This window comes from Spinacia oleracea, chromosome 6 (assembly GCF_020520425.1).
Source record: "Spinacia oleracea cultivar Varoflay chromosome 6, BTI_SOV_V1, whole genome shotgun sequence".
Classification (NCBI taxonomy): Eukaryota; Viridiplantae; Streptophyta; class Magnoliopsida; order Caryophyllales; family Amaranthaceae; genus Spinacia; species Spinacia oleracea.
The window spans coordinates 140,383,459-140,406,695 of record NC_079492.1 but is presented as its reverse complement, the minus strand read 5'-3'; the positions used below and the strand labels follow the sequence as shown (position 1 = coordinate 140,406,695).

Genomic DNA, 23,237 nt, shown 5'->3' with positions numbered 1-23,237 from the left:
ACCCAGTTCAACAGGTATTGTGGTACAGCTCAAGTCAGTTCAACAGGTATTGTGTAAAGCTCACCTGAGATGCTGAAACCCAGTGTATCATTGACTTAAGTTGTGGATCTCCACCAAATCTTCACAGCACACCCTAGTAAGAGATAGAATGGAGGAATGATAGTAAACATTAGAATGTCAATAATGCTCCCAAATTGCGGAAATTAAAGAATGGGGGAACGATAGTAAAACCCCTAAAAGCAAAATTTAAATACCTACCCCTAAAAAATTGAAAATTTGGGAGAAGATAAGACTCTGAACGTACACCAAGAACCCCTAAACCCCCTAAAACTCAAAATACTCTCATCGTCTGTAGAGTATTTTTACTATGTGCCTTAAATTTAATAGAAAAGAAAGGAAGGACATTGGTCCAGAATCATAAGAACCTGAGCACTTTACCTGAGCCTGCTATATGATCAGGATTCTGTCAAACAGCTGCTATTTGAATATTTTCTGATAATATGCAATTGAAGAAAGAACCTGCAACTTAAGAAGCATTGATTTAGACAAAGGAATAACAAGTTCAGATATAAATAGTACAATTAACTACAGTTCCTTAGTTTCAAGATTTTTTTGTCAGCAAAGGCGGCAATGTACTTATCTCTCTGTCTATGTATCTCTCTATCTCTTATAGTTATCTCTGAGTCTTACTATTTACACTCTCTCCCCCCATCTCCACTATCTCCCTCCTTTTAAATGATGATTTGAATTTTGAAAGGCTAAATGATATGAGATAATCTCGTGGGTAAATCTCCTGATTCCATAAATCAATATAGACTTTTACAAATCATCTTGTGAGTAAATCACCGAATTCTATAAATCAACATAGATTTTTACAGTCATCGAACTATTTCTTCACCACAACATAAACTGATGACAAAAATGCAACACAATAACATCACAAAGACGATTTCAAGTGCACAAACGATTCCAATTAAACATGAAAAAATCATCAGAAATCCTAAGCTAAAATTAACGAAGCGAAGCTCAAACTTCAGGAAAATTAAAGAATATCGTACAAACATAAGGCTAAATGAGAATATGAAATGAGTTATATTGTGAGAAAATCAGTCCTGATTCTAACAAAGCAAACCAGTTCGTGATAAATAAAGCAAACAAAATTGAATCCCTAAAATTCATTATACAAAATTGAATACAAGTAATTGAAGCGGGGAATAAAGCAAACCATATCTACAGCAAGCAGAAACCGACAACCTCAAGTTCATCTGGCGAGATACCCTCTTGTGGTATAGCCGGGTATACTTGCACTTCAGGAGAGCCTGCAGTAGCATAGATTCTTCCTTCTTCAGTGAGAACCCAGCGCTCCCTCTAATATCCTGAAAATTGCCAAAAATACATATTCGCTATAAATCATGCAACAAACCCAAGAAAAATCTAATCTAGTATCCTATACAATTACCAAACATGTATTAGAGATAAATAACATAAATACACAATAAAATCCAAGAAAAAAATTTCTCGAAGAGCATAAATCCATAGGCCTGGAAACAAAAACCTTTTTCCTTATCCACACAGTTAAACGAACTGACCTAATTGTACAAATCACAAATGGCTGAACAAACTATGCAAATTATATTCAGTTAATATAAATGGCTGGACTCTACAAGAATGGAAAAGTTAATATAATTGACCAAGCTTAATAACATGTACTTGAAGACCAAGCTCAACAATAGCTTATAAAAGATATCAGTGACATTGTGCACAAGTCAAACAAGTCACGGAGACACTCAAGTCATTAAAAATACAAGAATAAGTCTCACTATATAGGGGAACATTCGGCTAAAAACTCACTGTATAGTCGGATAATTGCTTGTTTATGCCAGCCTTCACTCAAAGTAGCAAGAACTATTACGGGAAAAAAACCAACTATTGAGTTCTGAAATAAGAATTTGGAGGTGAAATGTGATCAATAAAGAGATCACTTGTTAGTTATATACATCACTCAAAGTAGCAAGAACTATTACGGAAAAAAAAATACAAGAGTGAGTAAGCTTAGTACTATTAGTCACATTAGACTCAAGAACCTTGTTTCAAGCAACCCTCAAAGTGTAACCAAAATCATTTTAGGCAGCTTACAAAAATTCAAGTGCCTATACAGTGTAACTACAATATATCACTCAACCATACTTCCCTGCCACTTACTTCCAAAACATTAAACCTAATTAACTCATCAAAGTTCCACTCTTTCCTGTTTTGGCGATATCTATTTAAGAATGATTCCCAATATTTGTGTCCTGGATATACCTCATATCTCCCCATACCCTCCTAGAGCTAATAGAATTGCTTCAGCCTGCGATAATCAAATACTCAAATAAAATAATTATTCCCTCTGTTTGATAATCTAAAATATCTAAAATTAAAGGCATTTGAACAACATATAATTCAGATAAAACAACAGTGGACGGAAATTAATTTACTATCTCACTTGAGGGTTAGCCTCTCAAGTCTCAATTACATCAAACACGGATGAATGAAGTAATAAAGCTTACTATCACACTCTTATTCCTAAAAGAAGTAGGTCAAGCTAATCTAAAGATAAATGAAGTTTTCTTGAAAAAGGAAAACTTTCCAAATACAACCCTAAAAACTTAACATTTTACGGGTTACAACCTCAAACTCTCATTTTTGTTAATTACAACCCAAAACTTAAGCTCCCTTATTAAATTTCAACCCCGGGTCACATTCCTGCTAACTTAATCGGAATGTGATGTCATAATTATAATTTCAACCAATTTAATCCCAATTAAATGAAATTGAAAACAAAAATCATTAACAAAAATTAACAAAAAGGAATTTACTCCCTCAAATTAATCCATCTTCTTCTCAACTCTGTCCCTCGATTACTCCCTTCCCCAATTACTCCATCTTCTCACTCCCATAATTCTCAAATTGCTTCCCACAAATTCAGTTGTTCATCCATGGAGCTCAACACACACATCCTCAGTATCAAAATACACATATGAGGGCCGCTGCGCACCTCAACACAAAAACACAACTCCAGCAAAGACCGGTAAGAACAACACCAATAGGATGACCACGCAACTACAGTAAATTTAAACATAAAGAACATCAAATTTCTTAGTTGAATCAACAATAGTTATTCTAACTTCTAAGCAATTTGGCTATGTAATTGACACAGAAACACAAAACTCCGATAGCAAAATACCCATACGAGGGGGCTTTTTGCACCTGCACAGGGATGTACTCGTATGAACCAATTCAACAGAGAGATACGAGAGATACTCGTATGAACCAATTCAACTAAATTGTAGATCCAAAACACAAAACCCTAATACAAAATCAGCCATATGAGGGATATTCTCAAACCTCAGTCCAAAAAAAACACAAAACCAGTAAAGAAATATTAGCAGCTAATCATAAAAAAGCTTTCTTTGAGTTTTCTTTGTTTGTACCTTCCGATGTATCAATGTTGTACTCCTTCTCAGAATCCTCGAACGTGGTCTTCTATCACCATAAAACAACATCCTCTTGAAGAAGAACGAACATTGACGATCTTAAAATCTAGGGTGATGGAAGGAGATGTGTGAAGGGGCGGAGGAGATTGTAGAGAGGAGAGCTAGGGTTTTTTGAAAATGGAAGGGGATGAAGATCCCAGTGTCGAGGAAAAGGAAAGGGGAAACAAAGAGGAACAAAGAAGGCAGATGGTTGATGGAACATGTGGCATCATCCAACATTATGGCAAAATTCAGTAATTAAGGTTGAAAGTTAGGGGCAAAATAGGCAGCACACTATTGCTGCAATAGTAAATTGAAGTTTACATGTTTTAAAGTGTTAGGATATAATAAATATTCTTATCAAAATCAAAAATGATTTTTGTTGTGTTATGTTAACCGTTACTTGAAATGGCGGTTTATTAAATAAGCCGATATTTCAGATAGTTGTTTACCCCTTTAAGCCGTTGTTTTAAATAGCGGTTTATTGTAAATTTTATATAAAAAAATAGACCGGCTTTCTTGCTGACGTGGACGGTAAAGTAAGAAATAAGTGAAAAAGTAGTGTATTTTGAAAATTTACGAATCTTAAAACATTATTGAAAGAAATTGCTCAACATAATCAATATTTTTGGCTAGGCGATAAAATTAAACCATCAACCAAGGTAGGGTGTATAATTAATACTCCGTAATAGAATTTCCATTTGTAGCAAAAAAAAAGAACAAAAGGTCTTGCGCGCACTAGGTGTACAATAAATTTATTGTACACCAAAATAACTTTTACCCAATTTTTTGTAACTTTAACTTAGTTTTGATTAACTTTTATATTAGTAATAAAAAAGTTGATAGATAAACATTTTAAAGGATTAAATGATTAATTTTATACATTATTTGTCATTTTAAAGAAATAAGTTTTACTAAAATTAAAAAATTTATCACTAAAAAATACATAACTTTTACATATATAACCTTAACTTTTAAACATTTTGAGTTAACTTTTACTTCGGTGTACAATATTTATTGTACACCCATTGTGAATAAGAATTTGTGAAAAAAGAAAAAAAGTTAAGAATTTCCATTACATGTTACGTGTTACAAAAATGTAAGATAAAAACAGAGGCTAAAAGATCGGAGACCAAGTTGTCTCTCGCACATTTTTTGTCCTTTGACGTAGCCTTTCTAACATGCCTCACATGAATTTTGTCATTGTTTCATCTATTTTTCCAAATTTAAGCATTTCCTCTTCCTCATAATTACAACAAAACAAATACAAATAAATCAATTTTAACCCCCCCTTACATATTTTTGCCCCATTCATTGTAACACCTCCCCTTATTCCAAAAACAAAAAATGAGAGAAATCCTCCACATTCAAGCAGGGCAATGTGGTAACCAAATCGGTGCACAGTTTTGGGAGGTTGTATGCAATGAGCATGGTATCGATACCACCGGCCAATATATCGGTGATTCTCCGTTACAACTCGAACGATCCGACGTCTATTTTAATGAAGTTAGAGGTGGTCGATATGTTCCTAGGGCTGTCATGATTGACCTTGAGCCTGGTACCATGGATTCCCTTAAATCTAGTCCTTATGGTCAGATTTTTAGGCCTGATAATTTTGTTTTTGCGCAAAATGGTGCTGGTAATAATTGGGCTAAGGGTCATTATACTGAAGGTGCTGAGTTGATCGATTCTGTCCTTGATGTTGTTCGTAAAGAAGCCGAAAATTCTGATTCTTTGCAAGGTACTAACAATGTCAATATGTAATGTCTGTTCTTATTTCTTTTTCGGACTTTGATATGATCTCATAACATTATTGTAATGGAGATTGATCCATACATTATATTCTAAGGAACATGACAAGATCTGAGCAAGTATATTTGTGTATATTAATCATCTTTTCATGTTGATTCAAATTTTGAATTATTCTCTGTATTAATCATGATTAAAATTACTAGCGTTGAATTTGACTTTTTTGGTCATGATGTTTCTAATCATGCTATGAATATTATGGACAATAAGGGAATTATAAATTACAAACGGGGTAGACAAGATTCGAACCTTCTAAGTTTAAACTTCAAAAGGTAAAAATTAAATTAAATTAGACATGGGTTTATAATGCATATTTAATTTTTAAACCTATCATAGCCGCGCCAGCCCCCCTTAATTCCGCCTCTGCATGCATAGACCCTCGGACCACATGACGAAGACATCGTTGATTATATCTCGAGGTTAATGATACTTGTAAAAACTTTATACCTCTAGCTAGACTAGACATAGCAAAATTGATTAATCACATACCTAAAACTCATGAACACATACCCCTTCATTAGTCAATCATATGTATTCTTATTATCTAGAATCTTCTGACATGTGGTTGCTTAAAATGCTTGGTAGGATTCCAATTATGCCATTCTTTGGGAGGAGGAACAGGATCAGGAATGGGAACACTTCTAATCTCAAAGATTAAAGAGGAGTACCCAGATCGTATGCTGATGACCTTCTCTGTATTTCCGTCCCCAAAGGTGTCAGACACGGTTGTGGAACCTTACAACGCCACGCTCTCTGTACACCAGCTGGTGGAGAATGCTGATGAGTGTATGGTTCTTGACAATGAAGCCCTCTATGACATTTGCTTCCGCACTCTCAAGCTCGCCAATCCTCGCTGTATGTTACTACACACAACTGTATGCATCTCTTGTTTCTGCATTCTGCTTGATTTTTGTTTCTGACATTAGTTTCGCAATCATGCAGTTGGGGACCTGAACCACCTGATCTCAGCAACAATGAGTGGCATAACATGTTGCCTTCGATTCCCTGGTCAGCTAAACTCTGACCTAAGAAAGCTTGCAGTGAACCTGATACCCTTCCCACGGCTCCATTTCTTCATGGTCGGGTTTGCACCTTTAACCTCCATCAACTCCCAGCAGTACACATCCCTGTCCATCCCCGAACTCACTCAACAAATGTGGGATTCCAAGAACATGATGTGTGCAGCAGACCCGCGCCATGGGAGGTACCTCACTGCATCAGCAATGTTCCGAGGTAAGATGAGCACAAAAGAGGTTGACCAACAAATGACAAATGTACAGAACAAGAATTCATCCTACTTTGTAGAGTGGATCCCTAACAACGTGAAGTCGAGTGTTTGTGACATCCCACCAACAGGGTTGTCCATGTCCGGGACCTTTATTGGGAACTCGACTTCTATTCAAGAGATGTTTAGAAGGGTGTCGGAACAGTTTACTGTCATGTTTAGGAGGAAGGCTTTCTTGCATTGGTACACCGGGGAAGGTATGGATGAGATGGAGTTCACTGAGGCTGAGAGTAATATGAATGATTTGGTGTCTGAATATCAGCAGTATCAGGAAGCTGGTGTGGAGTATGAGGAGGAATATGAAGAAGAGGATGCTTGAAAATTAGTTAATTTCAGAGGATTCCCTTGAAATTATGAGGGAGAAATGAATGGAGTTTTAACATCTTTCAATAGCAAAAAGGTGGTAAGAGGGGGGGGATTATTTTTTTGTACAAGGAAATTGTAACTTGGTTTATTCTGTTTTTATTAGGATGTAACAAAAACCAATATGCATAATATACTGAATAAAATAATGTTTACATCCAACAATGTTTTATTTACAATTCCGTAAAATTTTATAGAATTTATAATGCTCTATAAAAAAAAGAAACTTAGACCCTATTATGTTGGACTTTTTCCCCTAAAATAAAGTTCAGTTCAACTTAATTCAATTTAATATTGTAAATAAGTTCAGTTTAGTTTGAATTTATAAGTTCACTTCAGTTCAGTTAATTTCAACTCACATTTATTCGATCTATAAAAAAGAGTCTTACGCTACTAAAACATGCTCCTTATCCACAATGACTTTCAAGTTATTACCCGAGTTAAAAAAAATGAAGTTTTACTATACACAAAGATGAGAAAATAAATATTGAGAACAAGAAAATGATAGGTATTTTTTTTTCCAACACCTGAAAAAAGGGTGCAATTGAAAATGTGTAGACTGTACAGTACAAAATTCAAACATATAAATAAATATTTACAATACCTCAAAATCCTCAAATGGTACAAGGATCTCATAAAAAGTTGCATTAATTTAGACTTTTTAGTCTTTACATTTCTCATTACTCATCAGCCTGAACAAAGCTCAACAACAGAACCAAACAATTTCGAAAATCAATTCCCTACTCGGATAGTCGGATTCTTCCAGTTCCGCGACAAAAAGAGACCGAGGCAGTAATACATCAAGTATTAAACGAAAACCCTAACTCTAAATTCATTCACCAACCTAAACTATCATCATTATATTTTAGTTACATTGCATCAACCTTCAAAAACCAATCAGAAACTACGCGCTAACAAGAGCTTTTCTTTTTCCAGTCTAAACAATTATAACAAGATCAAATGGCATGTCATTAATGGTAAACTCTTAACACAAAGAAGTCCAAAAATAAAGGATTTTCCAATCATCGTACGACAAAACAGCAGCAATATTCACCTGTACAATACAGTTTTCATCTCTATAGAAGCGAAAGTTACACCAAATCAACTCACTAAAGCAAACTGCTAAATAAACCAAATTAACCCCTGTAGTGTTATTAAAGAATGATGATTACACAAAAAAAAACCGGGTTGAAGATCTTTGAATACTCCATGTACATTGATGCTGTAATAGCAATATGAAAAACGAAGAAGATTGATTACCCAAAAAAGCTACTATCCGGTACTACCTCGTTTAATTTCAAGGGATGATCCTTCTTTCAGAGCAAGCTGTGCTTCATTCTCTCTTTCAAGAGCAAATAAAGCAGCAGCCTGTAAATAAGAAGCGATATGCCATACTGGAGATATAACTTGTGCTTGTGATGCATCTTCTAGTGCTTCTTGTGGCATGTCATTCATGAGATAACACAGACTACGGCGTGCAAAAATTGTTGGTGACAGCATGGTTCCAACATCAATGAACTGGAGAAAACAGAAATGAATGGAAGTTGTCAGCTCAATCACCACCTACATTTCTTAACCACACACAAGTCCACAGCTTTGAAAACTAAAACTACTGCCTTGAATTATTTGATTTGGGTGGACAAGCCATGCTAGTTTTGACCGTTAAGTTACCAAAATATGTATTCTAAACCACTTTACCATGTGTTTGGTTCGCATAGTGGTATGGTTTGGAATTAGGAATGAAACCATGGTGGTATTGGTATGGAACTTGATTCCTAATGGCTAATACCATGTGTTTGGTTATAACCAGGAATGCATACTTTTCTTTTATTTGATACCTAAAGGTTTGGTATGAGCCGTATCCACCTCCCCTTGGATTTCTAAACCCCATACCTTATGGGTTTGAGGTATGATGGGTTTAGAAAATGAAATTTTATAAACCAAACACAAGGTATGGTTTTGTCCATTCCAAACCCATACCTCATACCAAAAACCTGCGAACCAAACGCCCCCTAAATGGACTATCATTTTATGCCATATTTTCACCTTTTTTTTGTGAGACGCCCCAAAATAAACTTTACTGTTTGCATGTCTATTTAAGTAAACTTATTCTTTAATCATTCTATCCGTCAATCCATCTCTATCTCCAACAACATTTCAATCACTACAACCATTTTTATTCAAGTTGATAACTATCCATAATCCTTTTGATGTCTCCATGTGAAATAAGGGGGCAAAGGGAACTGTAATAAAATTAAACAAGGTATGATAACAGTCTTCAAATGTGGCTTATCATTTCGAATAGGAAAAAGTGCTGATTTCAAACTTCCAAGTAAAATCCCCTTCAACACCAGTGATAATTTTTATTTTTTACGAGCGCCTAACTGCTAAACTAATACCTGCTCTCCCTTTATTTGATTTTCCTAGCTACTCCTTATTTACTTTTAAATAGTCACTTGCCGAGCACATATAAATGCACCTTGTTTCTCCTCCCCTCTAAAAAAATGATAAGAAGAAAGAAAGAAAAAAGCACACGGAAGATGCAAGACAAATAACTTAATTAAACGTAATGTCTATATATACAAGAACATACTTGGCTGTAGCATTCTATTGCTATCTTGAAGTCCTTTTGCCTAAAGGCAACATCACCCTTTTTCTTAGACGTCAGCGTATCCTGCATTTGACTGGTCCACATCTGAAAAGAAAGCTGCAATGCGAAATCAAGCAATTAGTTTCACTTAGAAAGATAATTGTTCATGCAAAATTGTCAATCAAGAGCAACAACATAGTGATTTGGCAGGGAATAAAACAGTAACCACTGACAACAGACTGTTACGCTTTTACAAAAGAGCATCTAACACTTATCTCGGCCTTTTGACTTAGATCAAACTTGAATAGGTGCTCTTGTCAGTTAGAATACAATGTAATTGGAAAATGAGATTTGCAGGGTATATAAGGGGAGGAGAGTGAAACGTCAATAGTCTTGAATAGTAATTAGGTTTGGCTAATGGTTAGGGGAAGGGAAAGAAAAGAGGGAATAGGGGGATCCACTTTCCTTCCCTAATTCATAAACCAAATCCCTCACAAGTTGGAAAGATTTGGAAGGAAAAAGGACCTTCCTTTCCCCTAAAATGAAAATTCTCAGTCCAACCACAGTTTTCAAGAAAAGAGTGTGGCTTGCATCAAGAACAATTTGTACAGTTCATATGGTATCCTAATACCACTTTTGTGAATGCTCCGTAGAAATTGCAATATGTCACACTACGTAGTATGAACAAATACTCCCATCCTTCAAAAAAGTTTGTCACACTGGCATTAGAAAAACTAACCATATTTTTTGCACCCCTTTTACTCAAAAGCTAGCATTTATCACTCTCACAATTACCACTCACACATATCAAGGCAACATAACCATATTTCAGGACAGCTAATTTTAGAGTTCAAACTATGAAGCCCAATAATGCACGATGTCTTCAGTTTAAAGATTTAGGTACAAACCTCAGTAGCAGCTCCCTCATCATCTTTATACCCTATACCTTCTAATATTTCATGTATGGCAGTCAAATCTTTTCTTGAGCAAGCTTCCCCGAGAGGGGAGAGAGTTAAATCTGCTGCACCGTGAGGTATGCCCATTAACACATGAGATGGAACCTGCAGAAGGAACAACAGATCATTAATATATTCCCATATTATCAAACTCTGCATCTAAAGAAAGGCCATATGTAGATGGACAAATAATTTCAAGCACAAAGCAAGGAATTAATTAAGTCATCTTGATCAAAAGTGATATTGAAATGAGATCAGCTCTTTCAACAATTGAGTACCATAAATACCGACTGTAATCATTATAAGCAATTAGAATCGACAGTAATAAACACCATAGAAACTATTCACTTGAAGTTGTTTATGTTCCAGTTTTTGACAACCTTGTAGAGAGAAATGAATAGCAAATTAAGAGCTGGTGCTGAACTGACCATCTCTACTTATGTGAAGGAACTCGAGGATCCACGTAGTGTTCTAGAATCTAGACAGGCACGCACACTTGGGCCAGCGGACTACTATGCACAGCTGAGAAACATTTTCAAAAATCTCCAAATCTCCACTAGTAAATCTCACTCTTTAATCAGCCGAAAACTTAAAAAATAGAAATGAAAGCAAAAGAATGCTAACACAACCATGAAGTTTAGACATTTTGTGGTATGTTGCGCAGGGAATCATCGGACACTCCTCCCGAGGCTACAGAAGCTTGTCAATTGCATGCATAACAAGATAATTTTCATAAGTTTCCATTAATTTTCTTAGCGAACAGGCGTAAAGGGTCTGAGAGGAAGAAGTGAAAAAGCGGGAGCTTACAAATTCAAATATCCACCTTGGACTAAGCCCAGAAGTACCTCCAGAGAAATAGTCAATAAAAGTGATAATCTTTTAAACTCATTGTATACATAAAAAAAAAAAAATTAATTCTCTTGTATTCATCTATGGTATTTCTTTGTCCATTTGAATTGTGAGTGTTCGGTGACAAACAAGAAGTTCAAGGTTCCAAATCCTTCTTTTGAAGTTTTACTTACTTAAAAGTCTTTCTGAAAATACATCATGGCAAAGGAGAGAATTAGACAAATAAAAGTCAGGTCAGTACCTTAAAGCAAGAACGGGATCATCCACTCATCCAGTTTCTAAGATTTGTTCCCAAATTACTGTCAGTAAAGCATAACCCCTATAAGGCCTAAGAAACACTACAAAATATCTAAGTCGATACCCTCAGCTATTTATCAGCCAAAGTACCTAAAGGGTTGGTACTTGGTACCCTTCAGAGAAAATTTTATACTGATTGAGATAATTTAACAGCATCTGTAAGATCTCAAGTTCTCAACATATACTTTAAACAAAAGACATATTCAGGATACATTCTAAGTTTTTTCTCAACCTATTGGACATGAAAAGTGGATGAAGTCTTGGTTTGTAAAACCAAAACATAGCATTAAAGAATAGCAACAGACAAAAGCAAGGAATTAAAAAATCCGCAACAAAAACGAGAGGAGTAACATGCAGACCTCGGTTTCCTTCTGAAGAGGAATCAAGGCAGCAACCAGTGACTTTGGATTTGGTCGCTCACGTGGCTCATATTGCAAACACCTAGAAGCTAAACGTACTAGCTCAGTCCCATCATCATTCGAAAACTGGCCTTCCAAGCAAGAATCCATCAACGTTTGAATGTTTCTGTCACGAATCAAGTCAAGAGCCTGAAAAATATCAAGCGATGTTCAGACGAGCTACCATATTAGACACAGAACACCACCAAAAATTTACATTTCTGCAAGAAAATCAGACTTTATAGTTATAGCATCCTATATATCAAACATTTCCACAAACGCGTGCATTTTATTGTCACATGCAAGCAGAAATTTCCCTAATGAACATCATTGCCACCCCACCTTGAATCAGGAACTCAAACACTTTTCTGCCTTATCTAGATTAGATTGGATCATACAAAATAAGAATAGAAAATAACAGCCAAAAAAGAGACTTACATGGCTTGGAGGGATGTGCTTTCCGCTTAACAGATCAAGCAAAAGGGTTCCAAAACTATATATCAAGCTCTCTGGGGTCACCCTACCTATCAAAAGTAGCAAGTACAAAGCCATCACATGTACAGACAGCAAGTTAATCATTCATGATAATCAATCAAATACAAAGCATGTATTTAAACAAAAAACTGATGCACGTAAGGCTATACTTGATTAAACACATATTTGATCTTTAAAACTGTGATTAGTCCGTGATATTTTTATTTTCTGATAACGATTCTTTCCCGAAGAAAAGGGAAGATGGAATTCGTGAAAAGATTCGATTGCAAGGGGGGGGGGGTGAATGAACACTATATGAAAGTCTGGCTGTACACATGCCTCGAAAATGGAAAATAGACTCTCATATCAAGAATTACAGAAGCATCACTCTCTGGTGAAGGCCCTATTCCCAGAAAAATTAGACCCACTATAGCGTTGGGCTTATTGTTCTCCGTCATGTAAACAAATTCTACAAAAGCACTGAATTTATTACCAACTCCAATGTCAGATTATATATTATCAATGTTACTACAATGAAGAATACTTTAGTTTGACATCATTGAAATGGCAACCACTTACCATTCCTCAAATACTCGGGTGGAGTGAAGGCCAAATTTGTACTGTAGCTTTTCCCATCTCTACTATTTTTCATCAAACCAAAGCAGGAAAGTCTAGGATCACCTTCCTACAACAGGAATAAAGAGAAAAAACTATATCACAAGAATGAGGGATCTAAAAGATTAAAACAAAGTATGGATAATTTACTTTTTTGATGGGAGTATAGATATTATTTTAGCTCACTTTTCATGTAATAAAACTCCTTTCGTATAGCAGGGATACACTTAAAAGTTCCTTTCTAAATAATGATAAAGAAAGCACCCAAAACCTGAATAGGTAAATTGCATTTAAACATAACAAAGCCTGTTCTCCAATTTATCAAGTAGGTCATCAAAATTTAATGCATCTGAGGGAGCTAGAAAGAGCTCCTTTATGAACCAAAATGTTTGCCAAAATAACCAAATGTTAATCTCGGAGACATGGTCTAAGCGGTTCCATGTGCTTACCCCCTACGGAAGGAACTAGTAGGAAACTGGTTTTTATGAATACTGGTTTTTACCAACTTCTAAAAATCCAATCCACTTGTGGATTAGAGTACTCTATTTTTAGATTACGTTGGCTTAGACTAGTGAGTTTTTATGAAGGCTAATGGATGGAAAAGAATAGTTAAGGGGGGGTGAGGGAAAGTGAAATCGCCGTATGAAGAAGTGAGAAAAGTCATTTTGAAAAATGAGAACAGTTAGTGGAGCCCACCAAATGGACCCATGGACACAATTTGTCACAACTCTCACACAGAACTAATTTTCATGATTTGGAGCTTTAATCAACTTTTTTCCAAAAAAACAGTAAAATCGAAAAGTGGGTTTTTCAAAAGGTATAGTAGAGGTTTTTTCACTAGACCCGCCAAATAACATTGTCAGTTTTCAAATAAACCAGCATAAGGTTACTCGTCACTGACACCTTAACCAATATTTTTATCATGGTAACAACTCATTTTGGGAAGATTATACGCCAACTGCATGAAGTCCTTAAGCTTCTATACTGCTCTTTCTTTATATGCTGATAGTCATAGTTTTCACAGGGATCCATGGGTGCTGTTATCTTTTGGCTTCTACTAGCTAAGGATTGGGAACAGGAATCACCAAAAATATCAATTACTAACCATACAAGGAAAAACAGGAAAACTAAAAGCAGGAGACTGAAAATTGAAGGGACTAGTTTGAGAGGAACAAGGCCAGAAAGCTACCTCGTCAAACAAAACTCTATACGCGTTGAGATCATGATAAAGAGCACGTCCCTTAATGGTACAGTACTCTAAGGCCTGTGAAAGATAAAATGCCACTCTTAACCGCATCGGCCATTTCATAGGCTGTGCTTCCCCTGTGTTGATGACAAATGATTAGACGAGCAAACACTAAAAACAGTATCACAAAACAGATGGATACCAAAAACCAGCATTGCACATTACTAAACGAAATCTTTCCAACAAGAACATAAGAAAAGAAACTCACAATGGAATAGATGTTTTGCAAGGGTTTCATTCGGCATGAATTCTGCAACAAGTAATCTCTCGTCACCTTCACAGCAACAACCCAGCAAACTGGCCAATCTGTTGCTTCTCAGCTGTCCAACTGCTTTTGCTTCTTCCTAAGTTTGAAAAAACAGATGAGAGAATGATTTAAGATCTCGAAAAAGAGTTGAATAAGATACATCTACAAGGAATTACTACAGAAAAACTTGAAGGCACGATAACAGAATAGCATACAGGGAAAGTTACTCGTGACCATCAACCCTTATCATTCCTGCTCAAAGGTTGAGCCCAAAATATGAAATCCTAGTCAACATCCAAATCTCCTTTTTTGCCTTAGGATTTAGGAAGCTAAGATCGATTTAATGGAGATACTAGTGGAGTAAATCAGCTCTCTCTTTATCTCGAAGAAGAATAATGCTACATTGCCTCAGAAACACCAACTGCTAGTATGTGCATTGACTTCATAACTTTTAACCTTTATGTCACATGAAATGGGAAAATGGGAGGACTAACAAATTCAAAATTTAAGCTAGATAACAGAACATGGTCAAGTTTTGATAGATAAGCATGGACTGAAAGATAACAAATGTAAGAGCCTACATGACATAAATGGACCTATTACCAAGGGAAATCAAGAAGAACTATATTTCATACCAAGAACTGACGAGCGTCAGGCCAAGCAGACCTGTTGAAACGTTTTACAGCAATCCGATTTTGGTTCTCCAGCTTTCCTTTGTATACAATATTGGGTGCCTTCTCTCCATGTTCCGAAACTATATTCTCAACAGCAAAGCCAGATGTCGCCGTCTTAAGTTGTTCAATGCTGAATTCGCGAAATGCTGGCAAACCATCAGGCTCACCCTTCTGCTCATTCGCTGATAGACAAAGAAGGAAAAAATACGACATGATACTAATAACGTTTTACAACTCAATATCAGACTATGATTCTATGATACATATACTCCTTCCCTTTGATCCAAAATAGAAGTCGTTTAAGAAATTTCCACGGATATTAAGATTGTTGGTTAAATTCAATTCAAATTGCATTAGCATTGTAAAGTGGTGTCATTAAACATTGTATTATAATAAAATGGCCATACTTGATACAAACAAATGACTTTGAATATTACATTGGAATTGTAGAACAACTAATAAATCCAAAACAACTTATATTTCAGATCAAAAGGAGTATTTCTCAGCACTACATGTGCGCGAAAAGAACAACCAAGTACCTTGATCAGGTTCTTGTTTCTCTCCATTATGCCCTGGATCCCAGCAACACTCCGATAGGCGTGAGCAGTTACAGCCCATTACAACCCAACAAGATAAAAAAAAAATATGCAGGAAATGTCTCACTTCAACAATTTAACTCACAGCCACCACAACTTATATACACATATAAGCCACTTGTCGAAACTCGAAATCAGCAAGAATTTTAGTCATAACAATCCCATGATGCAAAGATAACTTCTGGCAAATTCAATGCAATTGATTTCTGCACACTGCAAAAAGGATGAAACTGAATGAGCTTCACACAAAAGCACAAGCAACAATTTACACAGATTGGGTTTTCATGTTAACTTCATACACAACCTAGCAGCTTATTAAATACTCAAATTTAAATGGTAACATTAATAATTTCCCAACGGAATAAATGAAATTCAAAATTAATCAACCCCAACAAAAAGGGAGGCAGAGATCACGAGAGACATTCCATTTCACACTGTATAATTACTAATTAGCCAGGTGATAATCATGAGTAAGAACAGATTATTTCCCAAAAGCAGAGTCATAAACAAAATTAAATCATAAATTAATTAACCAATAAACTAATTATTCAACTGCAAATTTGTGCAAATTATTAACATAAAACCCCATTAAACATTACCACGAATTTCACAGCTTTAGTCCATTAATTCTGACCCGGATTGAAACCCCGAATACAAAATTTGAACTTCAGCACAGCAAAACCCAAAAAGATGCTACCTTTACAACATACCCAATTCAATTTATTGAAAAATTGATCAAAAAAGTTGGACAAGAATGAAAATTGACAGTGAATGAAAAGTGGGTTCTTCCTTTTTAGGGGGTGGGAAGCAAGAAAGGATGTGCTTTTAATGGAGTTGTGTATATGCTGTATAGAACAATAAAATATGGGAAGTTGAAGGGATTTAGGTATTTTTCAAGATTTGGGTAAATTTTGAAGATTTGGTTATTTACATAAGAGAAATGAAATGTCAATTGGTTGTCTTTTTTAATTTTTCTACCTCTTCCATTTGTTTTCAACTTTTTTCTTCCAAAGTCCACAAAACCCCCCATTTTTTTCCAAAATTTCCACCGACATAAAAAAACCCACCACTTATTACAACTAGAAGGTGTGAGACCAGCTATCAATTGTTGTCTCAAAGGCCAAAACTAAGAAAGTTTACCTTAAGTTAATTACTCCGTATAGTTATTTGATGAAGTTTAATCGTTCTCTTTTACACGAATAGTAAAATAATTATTACAGTTTAGTAACTTAGGGCTCGTTCGGTATCACTGTCAGTTTTGTGTTTTTGGTTTTATAAGTCCATCATTTAGATTGAATTATGAACTAGAAGATAGTCATACATATTGTAATCATGTTAATTTTGAAAATTGACAATAAAAAACTGGAAACTACTTTTGTGGTTTTCATATTTTGGTTTTTAGTTTTGTAAAAATCTGAAAACTAAAAACGATACCAGACGAGCCGATTTCTAGTGAATGTTAGCAGAAGTAAAGGGATAATCAGTTTATAATTGATTGATGTGATTGTTTATGTTTATAATAGTGGCTTTACTTGGGGAATGGTCGTGTTTTGTCGAGAAAAATTAAGGGTGTTTTCGAATGTTTGATGAAGTTATATAACGGAGGGGGTCACCAATTTATGTTTATAACGGTTACATTTGTTGACTCTGCCTAATTTATTTTGGTACATATTTTTAAGATGAGAAAATGACTTTAACCATACATTGGCCTTCATGGATTTCTTAATCCAGTATGTGAGGTAAGGACCTCCCTATCTCAATCACCCCACCAACTAAGATTTGAACCTCGACCTTCAGAAAATTTAAGATAAGTCTTATCATATGAAATCAAGCTCGTTTAGTAGAAAAACAATGAGGAAATGTCAAAGGACCAACTCAACTATAAGCTTATGGTTGAGTTGGTCCTCTGACATGATATCAGAGTCAGACCCATAGCTGAGACCTTACTATACTGTATTTTGGGTCAACTGAACGGGATCCATGTGAGGGGGAGTGATAAAGACACTATGGTCCATGAAACATCACATGTGATCCATATTGAAAAGGGATCTCACACGTGAGGGGAAGTGTTAAGATCTGACCCATGAAACATCATGTGTGAGAGTTCCACATTGACAAAAGAGAAGAGAGTTAATCACTTAATAAAGCCAAGGGGTTACTTCCCTTATTGCCATATGGTTTTAAGGTAGAACCTCCTACGATCTTATTAAATAGACTCTCAAGAAAATTATACAATAAGATAGTAGTATAAGGAAAATAAATTCCCACAAATAACACACGTATTAGTTTTTGTTATAATCTGGCATAGGCTGGTATAAATCATGGCCGTCCTGTTTTGCGGCTTTTGCCTATTATGGTTCTATCCTTTTATTTTATTTTTGTTTTTTTGGCAAGGAAATTGTTATGGTGCATTAAATGTATATTTTTTTAAGAATTTATCATGCTTTGTATACTGCATATGTGAAATGATGATCAGCTCAAAAGAAAAAGTGAATTATGATTATAAAGGAGGATTAGAAATTTAGAATAATGATGATGCGTATTTAAAGTCCCTTTTTTATTGTGCTAATGCAACACTTGTAAGTAATAAAAGATACCAAGATAACTTTTATCCAGTTTTTTTATAATTTTTAAAATGTTTTTATTAACTTTTATATTATAAAAAAAGTTAATAGATAAACATTTTAAAGGGTTAAAATGATTAATAATTCGTATTATATATTACGGAGTATTAATTAGTAATGATTTTGAAAAATATTTTTATTTAAATGAAAAAATTTATCACTAAAAAATAGACAACTTTTACCTATATAAAAGTAATTTTTAAGCATTTTGAGTTTATTTTTATTCCGGTATACCATATTTATTATACATAACTTGTAAATAAGAATTACTCCGTATAGAATTGTCCAAATTCAATTTATTTTATTTTTTGACAATTTCACACTTCCACGATAACAATAACAAGTCACTTTCCTTAAGAAGAGATATCGATACGAATCTAACATGACCTCACATGTAAAGTTACATGTGGGGTCTTCAAATTGACCTCAAGTGTTCCGTTATAATAGTGATAATTGATTGCGGTAATTGGTGTATTTAAGATATTTGGAGTATTGCGTGATTTTTGTTTTGCAACTTACTCTAATCGTACAAAAAATGGCTATTTTATTTAATGCTAAAGTTAATATAATTTGTAAATAATAGGAGGATTTAGACCATTCGATAGGGGGACAACAAAAAGTCATCTATGTTAACGGCATAAGGATTTCCCTTGTAGAATAGAGATTCTCTAACCAAGTAGTCAATTAACTCTATGAATAAGGGAATGTTTGAGTCGGCATAAATAGTACGTGATTGCCTAATTAGACAAAAAAAAAACAAATTAAACATAGGAATATTTTATATTACAATATAAAGAGAATCAATTTATAAGATATTTACATATCACTAAATATTAAAACTAATAATTAAGGCTGCGTAGATTCACCTGATTTCCACTTATTTTTCCTGAACTTATCTTATCTGAACTTAACTGAACTTATCTGAACTTATCTGAACTTATTAGAACTTATCAAAACTTATTTTAGTTATAAATTGTACTTGGCCAACCCTTATCTGAACTTAACTGAACTTATCTGAACTTATTTTTCCTGAAATAAGTGAAAATAAGGTGAACGGAACATGATCTAAGAAAAAATCAATAAAGGGTATAAAGTAGTTAACCAAATAAGTATTATTGAGTGTGCGTTTTAAAATTACAAGCACGCATCGCGTGCATAGAAACTAGGTATATATTAATCACTCTAATTATATATTCCGCATTAATTATTTTAATTAATAAATAAAAATTAAAAGCACCTAAAACTAAAAAAAAGACCCACAAATTACCAAAAATTTAACTCCGCCCAAAACTTTAAAAAAAAACCGCTAAATTCTAATGAGTTATTGTCTTCGTCGTGTTCTTCCCTCCTTCTTCCTCGACGCTTCTGCTAATGAAGCTGAATGAATGTTTGCTCTTTATACTCTTAGCTTTTTCCTCGACGTTGGTGGTTTTATTGAACATCTACACCGTTCAACAAGCCATAATCATCCTTCCATGGCTTCTATGAAATACTTTTTCCAAAACAAAAGGAAATTGAGTAAGTTTTATATCTAAAGTGTTTAATTAATTATATCCTTAATTAGCCAAAGTACACAAAAAAACACCTCAAACTTTCTCAAACCCTCCAATTTAATTGAAATAAGCACCATAATTTACGAAATGAACATTAACAAAAAAAAAATTGGGTATTAACCTCAACGAAATTAGTGTCAACGGAATGTTATTTGCAAGAGAACGAACCAATATAGTGCCAGTAGAACGACCAAGAACAGTGAAACTAGACAAAATAAGAGAGGGAGAGAGAGATATCATAATTTTAGGCTTTATATCAAAATTCAAACAGAAGGGAAGAAATGGAATAGAATTGAAGAGCAAAGCAACGTCGAGGAAGAAGGAGATAATGAACATAAGAGATAATGAACACGAAGACATTAACTCATTAGCATCATAATCGGGTTTGTTTTAGTTTTAGGTGAGGTTAAATTTTTGGTAATTTATGTGTTTTTTTAAAATTTTAGGTGGTTTTAATTTTGGACAAATTGTTCTTTACCACCTAAAAAAATTAAAACTTATTGTTTACCATCTAAAAATGGAAAAAATAGATAAAACTGTCATGTGGAAGGCCACAATAACGATAATATATCTAATATTTTCTCTTGTTCCACGATTTCATGTACTTAACTCCCTTCTCTTCCCTAGTTCCCTTACTTCATTCTTCTTATGAATTCACATTATTTTTTTCTCCCAGTAATTCACAAAATTAACAAAATTCAATGAAAGTGAAGAGAGGAGGGTGAAAGAGTTACAGAAAATGGCAGAGGGAATGTATAAAATTGGAGGAAAATTGAATTTGTGAGCCCCACATAACAATTTCAACTTTTTCTGTTTTCAAGTGATAAAAAATAAGTTTAATTATTTTTTTTCAGGTGGTAAAAAATAATTTTTTTGATATTTTTAGGTGGGAAAAAAATAATTTGTCCTTTGATTTTTATTTATCAATTAAAATAATTAATCTATAATTAGGGTGATTAGTATATAATTGGTTGCCTAATTGATTAGAAAAAAAGATTAAATGACAATTACGGAGTATGTAGTAATTGACAACTTCTAAAGATGTACGGAGTATGTAGTAATTCACAAGCTCACAAACAAAGCTAGATAGCAACTGACAAAATTTTCCAAAATTTACTCAAATAACTTTGTGTTTGGATTCACTATTCCCTTATTTTAACACTTTATTATTTGGATTTTTTTCAATTTTATTTCACCACCGGGAATCTAATATATATATATATATATATATATATATATATATATATATATATATATATATATATATATATATATATATATATATATATATATATATATATATATATATATATATATATATATATATATATATATATAGTTTTTTCAAGGGCCTTAAGAGCGTCCACGTAAAATTTTCCAGTCACAAAATCATGATTAATATATTTTAAATTAATTAAAAAATATAAAATGTGATGTGGCTAAAAATACTAGGCCACCCTAAACCAATTACAAAGAGACACGTGGTACCCTCTATGCCTACTTGTCCGATGTTCCAAATATGAACTAGCTTTCACTACTACAAAAATGGGCAAAGAGACCCGTCCAAAAAGGCATAAGAGACCTCCTCTGAGGGGGGTCTCTAGATGGGGGGTCTCTTTTTAAAAGAGACCCCCTCTTAGAAATGGGGTCTGTTTGTTAAAAGTTGGAGACCCATCATGTAAGAAAAGGGGTCTCTTACGTAGGCCTTTAGGAAAATATTTTAGAAGGGAAAGAGACCCCATATGTAAGATATGGGGTCTGTTTATTAAAAATATTCTGACCCCATATGTAAGATATGGGGTCTCTTTGATTTTTTTTTTTTATTTATTTTTTAATAACCTCATACCCCATATGTAAGATATGGGGTGTCTTTGATTTTTTTATTAATTTCTTTTCTAATAACCTCGGACCCCATATGTAAGATATGGGGTCTCTTTGAACTTTTTAGTATTATGCCTAGAGAGCCCTTTTTACGAATAACGGGTCTCTTTTCATGTATTTTTTTTAAAAAAAAAAACGTTAATTCAGTACCTGCTATTAAACTTACATTAAAAAATCAACTTTAATAAAGCACCAACTATTATATATTCAACTAAAAACTCTTCTACAAAATCGTTCATGATCTATCATGAACATATATCCAAAAAATTTACATATATATCTGAAAATTGTACAAGTACAAGAAATATATATAATCAATATAGCCTCATTTAAACCTTGCATCTTCATTGATATGCTAATCATTCCAAGGCCGGGACAACCACAAGCTATGCTTCTGATCCCTAAATCTGTATGTTAGACAAATGTAGAGGAATTAGTACATAGAGAAAAATAGAACACAACACATATGAACATGCAGGGGTAAAACGGATAGCAACTGCCAAAAAATATGAAAGGACTTGTTGTAGCCTCAAATTGTCTCCATCAGATACATAGAGGACAAACCAGCAGGCCAGCAAATTGCGCATGAGCTGCACTTGGCTTTCCTGGCTAAAGGGTGTTACCTGACTCATGACAGCCTCAAGAACTTCCGCAAGATTGAATTTAGCAGTTCGGGTTTCCATGTAACTGCAAGCAACAGTCAAAATCCAGCTAGTTTCAGAAATCTTATCCCCTAATATAAAATTATTGATAGAAAAACCAAAAAAGGTTAAATTCTTAAGTTATTAGAGAAGTGATATCTCTGACAACTAACTTGAATCATCAAATAAAGGGAGCAAGCAAAGGAAGAATGGAAAATGAAAGAACTCCAAATAATAAACTGAATATCGAATCCCCAATAAACTGAACAGTAAATTACATTTCTGAGGTAGAATGTAGAAATTGTTTAAACTCAAAGTTAGAAATCTAAAAATGATCAATGAATAATAAAATCTTGAAGCAATAAAGTCCACTTACATCAGCCACTTTCTCCTAGGAGCTATCTGCAAAGATCCTCTAAATTGCTGAAACCAACCTTCTTTTTCTCATTTTCTAGCATTACTGTAATTTACTTGCTGCACCACCAAAGGAAATGAATCTTAGTCCGAAATGGATGTACAATATAAGAGATAAAAGATAACATAATCTTTTTATCTTTATTCCAACATTTCATACACCTATATAACTCAAACTCTTTTCATATTATATAATTAAATTATACATCT

The 23,237-nt window shown here is 34.2% G+C and overlaps 2 protein-coding genes and 2 long non-coding RNA genes across 6 annotated transcripts; 1 reads left to right on the top strand and 3 right to left on the bottom strand.

Annotated features, from left to right (window-relative positions):
- LOC130464333 (uncharacterized) lies at positions 1–3,840 on the bottom strand. 2 transcript variants are annotated; one of them, XR_008924708.1, is made up of 4 exons: positions 3,474–3,840; positions 1,255–1,376; positions 439–519; positions 1–133 (listed from the first exon to the last, which is right to left on the bottom strand). It is a non-coding gene; the product is annotated as an uncharacterized lncRNA (long non-coding RNA). The 2 variants fall into 2 exon arrangements; XR_008924709.1 differs by lacking the exon at positions 3,474–3,840 and adding an exon at positions 1,852–2,495.
- An 867-nt stretch (positions 3,841–4,707) lies between these two features.
- LOC110778637 (tubulin beta-3 chain-like) lies at positions 4,708–7,137 on the top strand. Its single transcript, XM_021983190.2, has 3 exons — positions 4,708–5,256; positions 5,910–6,179; positions 6,267–7,137. Exons 1-3 carry the CDS (start codon positions 4,863–4,865, stop codon positions 6,926–6,928), a joined length of 1,326 nt encoding a protein of 441 aa, XP_021838882.1. The 5' UTR covers positions 4,708–4,862; the 3' UTR covers positions 6,929–7,137.
- Positions 7,138–7,971: 834 nt separating this feature from the next.
- On the bottom strand, positions 7,972–16,881 carry LOC110778628 (serine/threonine-protein kinase BSK7). 2 transcript variants are annotated; one of them, XM_021983182.2, is made up of 11 exons: positions 16,514–16,881; positions 15,858–16,127; positions 15,280–15,500; positions 14,606–14,741; positions 14,341–14,474; positions 13,116–13,221; positions 12,501–12,586; positions 12,024–12,212; positions 10,471–10,623; positions 9,566–9,679; positions 7,972–8,490 (listed from the first exon to the last, which is right to left on the bottom strand). In XM_021983182.2, the coding sequence occupies exons 2-11, from the start codon at positions 15,934–15,936 to the stop codon at positions 8,245–8,247; spliced, it is 1,464 nt and encodes a 487-aa protein (XP_021838874.1). In that variant the 5' UTR covers positions 15,937–16,127; positions 16,514–16,881; the 3' UTR covers positions 7,972–8,244. The 2 variants fall into 2 exon arrangements, with proteins under 2 accessions (XP_021838874.1, XP_056689836.1); XM_056833858.1 differs by having other exon boundaries at positions 16,625–16,881.
- Positions 16,882–22,262: 5,381 nt separating this feature from the next.
- On the bottom strand, positions 22,263–23,237 carry LOC130462552 (uncharacterized). The gene is made up of 3 exons (XR_008923035.1): positions 22,990–23,237; positions 22,596–22,659; positions 22,263–22,379 (listed from the first exon to the last, which is right to left on the bottom strand). It is a non-coding gene; the product is annotated as an uncharacterized lncRNA (long non-coding RNA).